Source organism: Macrotis lagotis, chromosome 2 (assembly GCF_037893015.1).
Source record: "Macrotis lagotis isolate mMagLag1 chromosome 2, bilby.v1.9.chrom.fasta, whole genome shotgun sequence".
NCBI lineage: Eukaryota > Metazoa > Chordata > Mammalia > Peramelemorphia > Peramelidae > Macrotis > Macrotis lagotis.
This window is the reverse complement of record NC_133659.1, coordinates 118,448,209-118,460,770: the sequence shown is the minus strand read 5'-3', so window position 1 is coordinate 118,460,770 and position 12,562 is coordinate 118,448,209. Positions and strand designations below refer to the sequence as shown.

The 12,562-nt window shown below is 37.9% G+C and overlaps 1 protein-coding gene across 1 annotated transcript in view; it reads left to right on the top strand.

Annotated features, from left to right (window-relative positions):
* USH2A (usherin) overlaps positions 1-12,053 on the top strand; it is a 1,130,853-nt gene extending 1,118,800 nt beyond the window's left edge. Inside the window, exons 70-71 of the mRNA XM_074222669.1 lie at positions 5,810-6,031; positions 11,555-12,053. Of these exons, the coding sequence (XP_074078770.1) occupies positions 5,810-6,031; positions 11,555-11,644 (312 nt within the window). The 3' untranslated portion in view covers positions 11,645-12,053. The remainder of the gene's footprint in view (positions 1-5,809; positions 6,032-11,554) is intronic.
* Positions 12,054-12,562: the final 509 nt, after the last annotated feature.

Genomic DNA, 12,562 nt, shown 5'->3' with positions numbered 1-12,562 from the left:
CCTCTACTTCTAGAATATTAGGACAATTTTCCTATAGGATTTCTTTAAAAATGAGGTCAAGACTCTTTTCCTGATCATGGCTTTCAGGTATCTCAATAATTTTTAAATTATCTTTCCTGAATCTGTTTTCCAGATCAGTTGTTTTTTCAATGAGATGTTTCACATTTTCTTCTAATTTTTCATTCTTTCGGTTTTGAAGCATTGTGTCTTGACTTCTCATAAAGTCATCAGCTTCCTTTAACTCCATTCTACATCTGAAGGATTTATCTTCCTCAGAGAGCTTTCTTATCTCCTTTTCCATCTGGTCAATTCTGCTTTTTAAAGAATTCTTCTCCTCATTAACTTTTTGAACTGTTTTATCCATTTGACCTATTCTAGTTTTTAACATGTTATTTTCTTAAGCATTTTTTTGGATCTCCTTGACTAAGTTGCTGACCTCTTTTTCATGTTTTTCCTGTATCTCTCTCATTTATTTTCCCAATTTTTCTTCCATCTCCCTTACTTGATTTTCAAAATCTTTTTTGAGCTCTGTCATATCATGATCCCACCTTCCATTTTTCATGGAGTCTTTAGATGCAGGAGCTTGCACTTCCTCATCATCAAATTGAGGATGATTCTTGGAATCATAGACAAAGATTTTTCTCAATGGGTGTTCCTCTTTTTTACTCATTTCTCCAGCCTATGCCTGATTTGGGGGTGCTTCCTGATCTTTTGAATATTATTGGGATACCTACTTTGGGGGAGGGGTGTTGGCATACTCCACTGGGACCTTTATTCCTCCAAGGTCTTATGCTCTCTTGCCTGTGCTTTGATATGTAGATGATCACAGGCACTCCCCTCTGCCCTGGAGCTGTGAGGAGGCTCCCTGCTATCTTAGTATGGAAGACCAAATTGCAACCTGGATCTGAGTGTGGACAAACAGCAGAGTTCTGCCCCAGAGAGAACAGAGAGATTTCTACAGTCTCCTCTTGACCCCTTTACCCCTTTACTTTTATCTAGAGGTGAAGGCTGGTTTCTCCCAATTCTTGCTGCAGGTTCTATGGACAGTGCGCCTCACTCCATACTCATTCTAGTGTAGCAGAGTTCTCTTATGACCCCTTCAAGCTCTTCCCCATGATCCCTAGACTGGGATGGGCTGGACTGGGCTGGGCTGGGTTGGGGCTGCAATGTGCTGTGGCCATGACTGGCTTTTTTCCCCAGCCCATGGTCCTGATGAATCATACTTTTCCTGTTGAACTTCTAAGTTATCTTAGACTGGAAAAATGTATAGTTCAGTCTTTCTGTGGCTTCTGCCCCTCTAAGTTTTGGCTAGAGTCATAATTTGTTGACTTTTGGAGTTTTGGGGGGAGTTTCTGGGGACTGCTGCCTTCACTCCACCATCTTGACTCTGCTCCCCTCCTTTTGCTTCTTTTGCAATTTCCTTTTGCTTATTTCTAAGCTAAACACACATTTAATTTAGTCATTTAAAACAACACCTCTAAACAGGAAAAATTCTCTAAAACTAAAAGGGATAGATGCCAAAATAAAATAGGAATTCAAAATCTAGAAAGCATACCCACATATCTATTGCATAAATACATAAATGCACATGTTATAAATACCCTCAGTTCTCTATTGGTAGAAATCATCTATATTTTTAGCTTCATACATTTTGAAATATAGTCTTCAGGTGATATGACTGAATGTTTATCAGCTAAGAAGATAGTCTTCCAGAAATAGGGCTGATAATAGACAGTCTTGACAGCTAGATCAAGATAGATCATACATAAATATATACAAACATTTGCATATTTGTATACATAAAATGTGCCAGATACAGTACAAATAAGCAAAATAGTCCCTGTCATCAAAAAACTTATGTTATACTGGGAAAAGAAAATACATTAAAGGTATTTGAAAAAGAAGAGGAGAGTGTATATTTGGAAATGGTTATGAAGAAGTGACATGAAGGCCTGGCCCCAGGCAAGTCAGAATGAGAGTTCATGCCTGAGAGCCCTTGGTTTTAGGGAAAGAATTGTGGAGAGTCAGTCTGAGTACAGATGACCTGGTTTGAACATGGTCACCAAGAAGGGACATAGAAGCCTATCTCCATACAAGATAGGTCAAAATCTCCTGGTGAGATTTTTGGATTGCACAAAAATAAAGAATGGGATCAAGTAAAGGATAAAAGAAAGGGTGCCTTTGGGACCAAGCCAGGACACAACTGGGATGGCTTGTGGGGAATTAATCCTAAATTTAGATTTCCATCCAACTGACAATATGTTGAACAATAGTTTAAGCTAAGGTGGGAGAAGTGGCATAGACCATGTCCCAGGAGCCATAGATGGGAAGTCACCCAATTTTCTAATGTTAGTAGGAGATAGACTCTACCAGGAGAGTCAATTCAATTCCATATTAAGTATGATAATACAAGGCATAGGGTTGAGCAGAGGGCAAGTCTCTGTCTACAAAGAGCTAGAAAAACAATACACATATACATAAGTATAAAAAAAATCTATTTCTGTGTGAGAGAGAGTACTACAAACTGAAAAAAATCCTAAAAAAGTCTCATCTAAGGTGTGGCATCTAAACCTCAGTTTCTCATAGCAAGTCAGGGATCACAGCCCTGTGAAAAGAGCTTGAAGTTCCCTGAGATAGCAGTGACTTGAGGGAGGAATTTTGTTATAGGGGAACAGCTTATGCAAAGTTGGGAGAGAGAATGCCCACTTTGTCTGGAATGGAGAGCATGTAAGGGGAAATAACCTACAGTCAACCTGGAAAGATAAGCGAAGCTTTATATTAAAAAAAAAAAGTTTATGACCCTAGAGTAAGAGTGGGGAACTTTTTCTGCCAAGTGCCATTTGAATGTTTATAACATCATTCACAGGCTACATTTGGTCAAACAATTCATTCACCCTTAAAAAGTTCCCAGATTTATTGAATTTTGAGTCCCACCTGCGGTTGCATTGGCAGCCCCAGACCAATACAACCTGCATCTGGAGGTTCCCTGCCCCTGCTCTAGAGATATAGGGATCCATTGAGCTTTATGGGGGGGGGTTGCTTTAAGATAAGTCCAAAGATATAGGGGTACAAATCAGTGTGGCAGCTTCCCATTTTGGCTATAACATAACATAACCACAACAATTGACAAAATCTACTTTCAACTATTCTACCCCTTTTAAAAATCACTTTAAACAGAATAAAATAAAAGCTTCTATGAGAACTAGTCAGCTACTGACTTGGAAGGACTTGTCAAAGGCTATGAGAACCTAATGAATGACTCACTAAACCCACAGACTAAGACTGCCCCTTAAAAGCTAACATTTAAGTTTCTGTTCATCTCAGTGCCATCCTGGTTTTTCTGAGGCAAAGACTGAGATCTGAAATGCAAACGAATGCTCTGTCTACCAATCTGATGTGGCCAATTTGATTTTCCTTTGGTTTTGAGGAAGATCATTCCTCAAGCTTGTAGTGTCTATGACTTTCTATTTTTCTAAAGCCTTGTCTTTTCCCCTATGCTATTTCCTCTAATTGCTGCATTTTTTATAAGAAAAAAGCTCCTTCTAACCCCCCCTCCCCAAATAAATGAAGATCTTCTCCATGCCTTCCCCTAGCTCCAAATCCCTGATGTCAGTATTTTGTTCCAGTCCTTTATGAGGTCCCCATGTTTCCCTTTCCCAGGTGACCCAGTCCCTCTGATCAGGTTAGCTGCCTCTGGAGCACCTGCCTTCTCCCTGCTTAAGCACTTTTTTTGAGCAGAGAGGCTCCCAGGTGCCAGAGTGAGGAAGCCATTCATGTTTTATTATCTGCTTCAAGGTCACACAGCATACGGTGCAGCTAATTGTAAGTACAGGTTTTACACAGAGCACAATTACTGGTTGGAATTTGGAACGATCATTCTCTGAAATCCTGAACAAATAATACAAGGGGAAATTCACCTTCGTGACTGACCAATTAGTCTCTGGGAACCACATGTTTTTCATCACAAAAAACCTTCCCAGTGACCCACATGGATATTTTTAGATTCATTTCAGGGAAATATTAAAGTCCAGGAGGTGAATTGGGTTGGGGGGGGGGGGGAATGTATATAATCATGCTGCTTTTTAAACAGATGATTAACACTGACTTCCCCCTACATTTTTAAATCTCAGTTTGACTCGGTAGCTGATATATCTGATGTGTCCAGCAATGTCACCCTCAAAAGCTACACCATGCATTTTGAGGTATGGGTTTGCTGTGTCCTCACAATCATCATGGTGTGTTTTGCATGATTCTCTTGCATGGTATGTTCATTGTACAGGGAAGAGTAGCTAAAACTCTCTGACATCTAATGGAAGGGGTTTGTCATGTCACACAGCTGAGGTATAAAGCATCTACTGTGTACAGACTCCTGAGCGAGGCACAGAAGGGAGATTCAGAAAATAACAGGGACCCTACTTTAAAGGACATTGCTGTAAAATAGGAAGATAATATACCAGCACAGATCACTATAATAGGTGATATATAATAAGTGTGTTAAGAAACTCTGAAATAAAGCCTATTCAGGAGCAGCTCAGTGGTGCAGTGGATAGAACACTGGCCATGGAGTCAGGAGGACCTGATTTCAAATCTGATTCCAGACACTTAATAATTACCTAGCTGCATGACCTTCAGCAAGTCACTTAACCTGATTACCTTGCAAAATAAATAAATAAAGCCTATATAATGAATAGTGGGAAGTGAGAGAGCAAGTGTGACCCAAGTAATAAGGAAAGGTTTTCCTGGAGGAAATGAAATTTGACTGGGGGTTTTAAAGGATGAGTAGGAATTTAAAAGATATAATAATGGGCTAAGGATTGTAGAAAGGAAACAAATTAGCATATATTTTAAACAACAGGGAGCATGCCAGGTGTTCATTTGGTTTTCACAACAACCCTGTAATGTGGGTACTATTTTTATTCCCATTTTACAGATGAGGAAACTGAGGCAGATGTTAAATGATATGCCCAGGGTCACACAGCTAGTAAATATCCAAGGCTGGATTTGAACTCAATTCTTCCCAACTAAAGACCTTGGTGTAAACAAAGAGACAAAGATTCTAAGGCACAGAGTATGTGCTTGTGAGAGAAACTGGTGAAGAAGCCAATAAGAAATTTAGCTTGGTGAAGGAGCAAAGTCATAGAGTAATTTAAAAAAGAAGACTGGAAAGGGAAGGCAGTGCCAAGTTGTAGAGGAATTCAAAACAAGAATTTTGCCCTATAAAAATAGTGTATAGTTGGATTTTCAAGACATTCTAATCCTAAATTAAGAAAGACCTTACCTATTTAGAAGTAAAACTGGATCTGGCAGAGTAAAGAGAAATGGAACAAGAAACCACTTTTACACATAGGTCCTAGAATCTGAAAGTCAATTTTTTTCCCTCTCATACCAACTGAAGGAAGGGCAGAACTCAGCCAGCAGTCAGCCATAGGGAGAACCTTGTTAACCTTGGCATCATCGAGGACTTTAGCAGCCCAAGGAGAAGGGTGTTCCAAGCAGAGAGGGAACTGGCAACGGTGACACGCATGAAGAGATCACCTTGTTAAACCTGCAATGCAGCAAGCCTTTGTCTCTGTAGGGAACAATAGCTGGAGCTTCCCTTAATGACTGTTCTGGGGTCTTAATGACACTTTTATCAGGTTGCTAATGTGACCATTAGCTTGTTACCCTAACCTCCTCGTAGGAAACAAAGTGACAAGTAGAATTACAAACAGTTTCTAAGCTTTTTTAGAGGGTTCCAAGATGTAACAACAAATGATCCTTGGCACACTTCTTTTTTAAGGGTTTCACTAATAGAAACTTTCTTCTTCAGGGACTGGCTGATACCAAGATCCCTAGGACAGGGACTCCCATGAGCATTCGAAGCAACAGAAGCATGTCTGTCCTCCGCATCCCAAGTCAAAGCCAGATCAGCCGTGCCTACTCCCAGGCTTCTCTGCACCGCAGTGTCAGTCAACTCATAGACATGCAGGACAAGAAGGGCTTATCCGATGACTCGCTGTGGGAAACCATCATGGGCCATGATAGTGGATTGGTAAGTTGGTCTTTTTATGACTGAGCTGCTTTCACCAAGCAACCAGAAAAGCAATTGCTATATAATTCATTCATTCATTCATTCATTCACTCATTCATTCACATTCCTTCATTTCACTGGATACACCTCTTTAAAACAAAATTGTTGATATAACTTTGTGCAGGGAGGACCAAGGATGCATTATATTTCATTTAAAAAAGATGGCTGCACATTATTTAAAGGATACCTTTAGCACTATGTAATATAGGTTAGCTTTCCCCACTAAATATCAATTTCCCTTTGTTTACCAGTGGTCTTCAATACTGTATATTGTGGGGAAAGAAAATATTTTTCCCATGTAGAAAACTCTTAAAGGGTTAAAGATGGTATATCTCCAAGGGATCTTTAGAAAGTGAAAACAGATAATAATGAAATTGCCCCATGGGCCATGTTTTAATAATTTCATTCCTAACGGGTACCCAGAATTAAATTCCAGCTAGGTAGTGCAATGGATTGAGTGTTGGACCTGGAATAGAAAGAACCAAGTTCACATCCTGCAGCAGGATGACCCTGAACAAGTTATTTAACTGTAGCCTGCCTCAGTTTCCTCATCTGTAAAACGGGGATAATAATGTCTACCTCCCAAAGTTGTTGAACATAAAATAAGATATGTTCAAAGTACTTTACAAATCTTAAATCTCTATTTTATGTGCTTTACAATTTAGGTTTTCTGTAAGTATTGTCCTTCCTTTGTGAATATATGCATGCATAAACAGATTAGTAACATTTTAGGGGCCTAATAGATGGTGTAAATTATCCAATGTGAATGTTAATCTGTTTTCTGCATCCCTAGCATTTTTAGCATGTGAAGACAGACACAGGATAGTTAAAACCTAAGCAGAAATTCAAACTAGGGGGGGCAGTTAGGTGGCACAGTGGAGGGGTGGCTAGGTGGCACAGTGGATAAAGCATGGACCCTGGAGTCAGGAGTACCTGGGTTGAAATCCGATCTCAGACACTTAATAATTACCTAGCTGTGTGGCCTTGGGCAAGTCACTTAACCCCATTTGCCTTGCAAAAAAAACAAACAAAAAAGGAAGAAATTCAAACTAGGAGTAAATTTAGTAATACTTTCTTTTTTTTTTTGCAATGAGTTCCTTTATGAGATAAAAAACCACCAGTGTAAAGGAATGGACCCTGAATTCTGGAAATTTTTCTCATACTCTAGCCAAGACCATAAGAGCAACCCAATTTCTATAGGAACAGATTTTATAAGTCAACCTACCTTCTTTCACCAACCAATTACATTGCTTAATGTTCCCAAAGCATAGATTTTGGGAATAGAATTAGCATATAATGCTTTGTTTCACCACCAATCACTATTATAGAACCACTGGCAAAAGATGAAAACTGGAGGGATTTTTGCTGACAAACATCAGAGATAGAAGCTTTAAAAAAAATAAAAATGAAATTGGAAAGCTACCTCTGATATTGTCTCTTCCCCATGAGGGAGTCTGGCGTAGACTGAAAAGTTTCAGATCTCCCATCCACAGTTAATCAATGCTTCAATATACTATCAAGAATATTCATCAACAAATTTCATTTGCATAAATAAGTATGGAGTATGAATTCTATTATTTTCTTTCCTAATGTAGAAACTGAGTAGCTAAATGGTACTGTGCATAGAGGGGCCTGGTCTGGAAACAGGAAGACTGATTTTATTTAATTCAAATCTAATCTTAGATGCTTACTGCCTGTGTGACCCTGGGCAAGTCACTTAATCCTATTTACCTCAGTTTCCTTATCTGCAAAATGAGTTGGAGAAGGAAATGACAAACCACTGCATTAGCTTTGCCAAGAAAATCCCAAATGGGGTCACGAAGAGTTGAAAAGGACTGAAACAACTGAACAATAATGGCAATGTGGAGACTCATTAACCACAAAAATCACTCACTTTGGCATTTGCTTCTAAGTGAAGGAAATATGATTAGGAAAGATTTCTATTTAAGAAAAATCTTTTGGATCCAAAAATACTGCTAAATTAATGATATATACATAAGTTACTGTCATGATTCCTTAGCTTATGGAGGCAGATATGCATGAATCCTAGTTTCTTCACCAAAAGCTTCTTTCTCCCAAAGTCCATGTTGTGGAGCTAAATGTTGCAAAATATACTCTGACCTGGCACAAGTCCTCTATCATCACACTCTTCCCATTCAATAACTAATATAAAATACTTTAAAACTTGTCTATCCTTTCTTTATCATGCCAAATCTGCTTATAATAGTATAGTTTTGAGCTAATAAAACTATTAAGCTTTAAAGCACAAAGCTGCACTTCAACTTCTGGGTTATAGATTATTTGGTACAACCATTGTGAGGAGGATTCCACAGATATTATTATTCCCATTTTACATATGAGGAAACTGAATCTCAGAGATGTTAAGGGACATAAATATAGTCACACAGTTAGTGCTTATCAGAGGCATAATTCAAAACCAGCTTATAACTGCATAAACAGCATTCTCTCTATACCGGCCTTCTCTCATCACCACAATTATCATGGAATATAAAATATTAGTGAACAGAGAGTTGTACTGTTGCTTTCAACAATGTCTATCAAAGAGCAACAAATAGAAATATATTTAATAAAAACTTTTTGATATCTATAATTAAACAATTTGACATAGCTATTGTATTTATTCACTATCATGTTTTATTTTGTTTCTTGATGAAAGGCAGCTTGGTGTACTGCATCAAGCTTTGACCTCATTTGGAAAGAGGTTCAAATCTTACCTCAAATACATACTTTCGGGATAAATCACTTAACCTTGGACCTTGGATAAATCACTTAACCTCTCTGGTTCTCCCTTTCCTTATCCAAAAACTGAGGGAAACAATGGAATCAATTACTTGCTAAGATAACCTTTCATTCTAAATCCAAGTTCATATAAGAAAACAGTCTTTATGTAATTTAAGAACATTAAGAATCACAGAATCTGGAGCACATATCTATTGTTTGAGACAAGATCTGAATTTCTTCCTAACTTCAAGTCCAGGATTCTATCCACTGTGCCACTGGAGTGTTGGACAGTTAGTTATCTAGTCCAACCTGTGCTAGCACAGGAAGGTCTCCCACATCATCTCCCACAATTGAGCACGCAACTTATACTTGATAATCTCTAGTAAAAAGGGAGGTGGGGGGAGCAGTATCTTTTGAATTAGATGATTTATTGATCTTTCCCACCAGTTAGCAGAAAATGCTCTCTAAATGTGTTTTGGTAATAACCTACCATAAAGAGTAAAAACCATGTACTAAACTTACACAGTCAAAGCTAAAATTTTGAAGTCAGCTGACTCTCAATCTCAAGGCAATAACAGGACTATGAATTTGTTTGTTCTCTGGTTTTGAGTTTGGGGCTTCTTTCATTGATGTAAGGTGCCAGTAGCTAAAATTCAGATTTGTGAAGAAATCTGTAAGCCATGGATGAGGGTTTCTCCTTATGAAAAGAGAGAAATCTAATTTCCCATATAGTTCTTTTTTTTTAAGGTTTTTGCAAAGCAAATAAGGTTAAGTGGCTTGCCCAAGACCACACAGCTAGGTAATTATTAAGTGTCTGAGATTGGATTTGAACCCAGGTACTCCTGACTCCAGGGCCTGTGCTCTATACACTTTGCCACCTAGCCACCCCTCCCATATGGTTCTTAAGAGCCTTCCCTCTCAACTTGTAGCAGGAAAGGATCAGGGAAGTCAAAGACTATGCCAAAATGTATTTTTAAAAATAATTCTTTCTTTCTCAGAGACCTTGGATCTGGGACTTTGATAAGTTATTCTTATGCAGAGAAGATTCTCAAAGATGACTAATCTATCTGTAAGCTCATAATTTTTTTGAACAGATAGTCCTTTTGGCCTTAGGAATGAAGGATTAACAGAAACTGCACATAACATCAGTGAATATAATTTTCTTAGTCTATTTCTTATTTTCTTAACTAAAACCATAATATAGAGAATGGGACTCCCATTTGTCTATCTCAACACCCTTAAGCAATAGCAAGTTGGAATCATGAATCAGTTTTTATATTTGGGCAGTTTTCTTTTTGCAATTTGCTCAGCGGGGGGGGGGAAAGGAGAATACTGAGAATCTTCTAAGTATTTTGAACACCTTGTTTATCCATTTCTTAGGTTAATTGGTAAGCATAGGACATGGTAAAATATCTTTCAGTGCTCTACTCAGAGGTACTTTGATAGAAATTTTCCTTACTTATAACTGTTTGTGGTTCCTATCAAGACTTTTAAGGTACCCAAACAATATTCTGGTCCTTCCCAAATTAGCAAAATGTGGGATGTCTTTGCTCAGTGATTAACAAAACATCTGGCTCAGAGTAGGTCCTTAATTAATGTTTACTGACTGGTTGACAGTCCTTTGAGACCAAGCTCAACAAGAACTCCTCTATGTGTTGATATATCCTTTTTCAGATAAGTCCAACTTTTCATGACTCTTTGGGGTTTTCTCGGCAAAGATACTGAAGTGGTTGGCTATTTCCTTCTTCAGCTCATTTTATAGATGAAGAAACTGAGGTAAACAGAGTTAAGTGACTTTCCCAGGGTCACACAGCTAGTAAGTGTCTAAGGCCACAATGATGAGACTTCTCGACACCAACTACAGACCTTGAAATTCTTGAAGACAATGCCACCATTGACAAATCTTATTTCTAGGCTCAACATCTGTACTTTCTTAATTGAATGTCATATGGTATGGTCCTTTCACCATCTGAATAACTCTCCTTTAGTTAAGCTGCACATTGTACCCTGATACCTTTAATGTCCCTCCTAAAATTTGTTATACAGGTATGAATATATTATTCCAGAACTGGTCTGACCAGGGCAAAATGCAGTAGGATTAGCAATACTCTTTAGACTGGACAGTATACTTTTTAAAATTTCATTTCATTTTTTTTTAAAGACTGAGTCTTTTTATCTTACCCAGACTAGAAAGAATGGGGGAGGTCTACACGTGGGGTATGTGGGCATGGGGGTATGATTCCACTATTGATTGAAGAGAGAATGTTGAACTTTGCTGTCTTTGACCTTGGCAAGTTCTACCCTGAGTTAAGCCCTCTGTTCCCAGGGGCTTACCTTACTGATGTTGAACTTAGCATACACATCCACTTGGTATTGTGCACCACAGTTCAGAATTCCCAAACCTAATATCTTTTTTTGAATCTCAAAGTATTAGAGAATCTCTATAAATGTTTATTGAAAATTTGAAAGTATTGCCCCTCATTTTCCCCCAAATGTTTTGACAAACTCACTATTATTTTTAAGCATGGCTCTGAATTATTTTTCTCCTTGAGTACCTTCCCCTTCTACCTCTTCACACCTTACCCATACTTCAAGTTCTAACCCAAATCTTAAATCCTCTATGACTTTCTGATCTTTTCTGCCCTTACTAGTTTAAAAAATTCTTGTTTAGTTTTAATGAGATTCATAAAATAAATAATTACTCTGCCATAACTGCTATTTTTTATGTGTGTTTTTTTCCAGTATGTGGATGATGAAGATCTGATGAATGCTATCAAGGGTTTCAGTTCTGTGACTAAAGAACACACAACATTTACAGATACTCATTTGTAACAGATGGAGAAAATATTCAAGAAAAAAAAAAATGAATGATAGTGTGCCACACCCTAGAGTTGCTCCCACAATGACTAACTAGTTATTTATTCAAACTGAAAAGCTACTCCTATGTCCCCTTTATTTCTATTAACATAATTTGGGTTGGGTTTTTTGTTTTGTTTTGTTTTTTGGATTTGGGAAGAGATGAGAATTATTTGGTTGATAGTATCCTGACTAGGCTCAATTTAGAAATAAATCCTTCTCTTGTGTTAGTGAAATGAAGGTCAAAGCCTACAATGCATATCCATCTCAGATCTGTGTTTTGTCAGGGACAGGGTAATGTATGTTTTTACTGGTCTAGATTTCTCATAAAAACAGAGGCACTGTAGTAGAATAATAATATATTTCTGTGGTTTAGTTTGAATCTATGTCAAAAGGTAGTATGAAGACATTCTCAAAGTTGAAGCCAAACAACATGACCCAAAGTGACCAGGGTAAGTAAAGGCAGCACATTTTCCTTAAGGAGTTGATGCTATCACTGCTTCTCTCAGATATTACTCTTCTCTTGTCCTTAGAGCTAAATGTGACCCCAAGAGCCTGTTAACATTTCTAAAGCCTACCAATTTTCACATAGTATGAATACACTACTTTCAATGTTAGAAAATTCTCCCATAAATTGGAGTGATGCTTCACTCAACCTAAGTATAGGCCGCACTATTTTGGGCAAAACCTTTTTTGAAAAGACTTGGCTCATAGAGCTTTTTGACAAGGCATCATACAACTTATAATACATTGGCCTCTATCTCTGCTTTTAAGAATTGTTTTAAAATCTGAAAACTAAATAGCCAATTTATGCACTTCAAAGAGAAAATGAAGTGTTTCAACAGAACCACCTCTACTTGAACTGTAACCAATGTTTCTATTTCATAGTATATC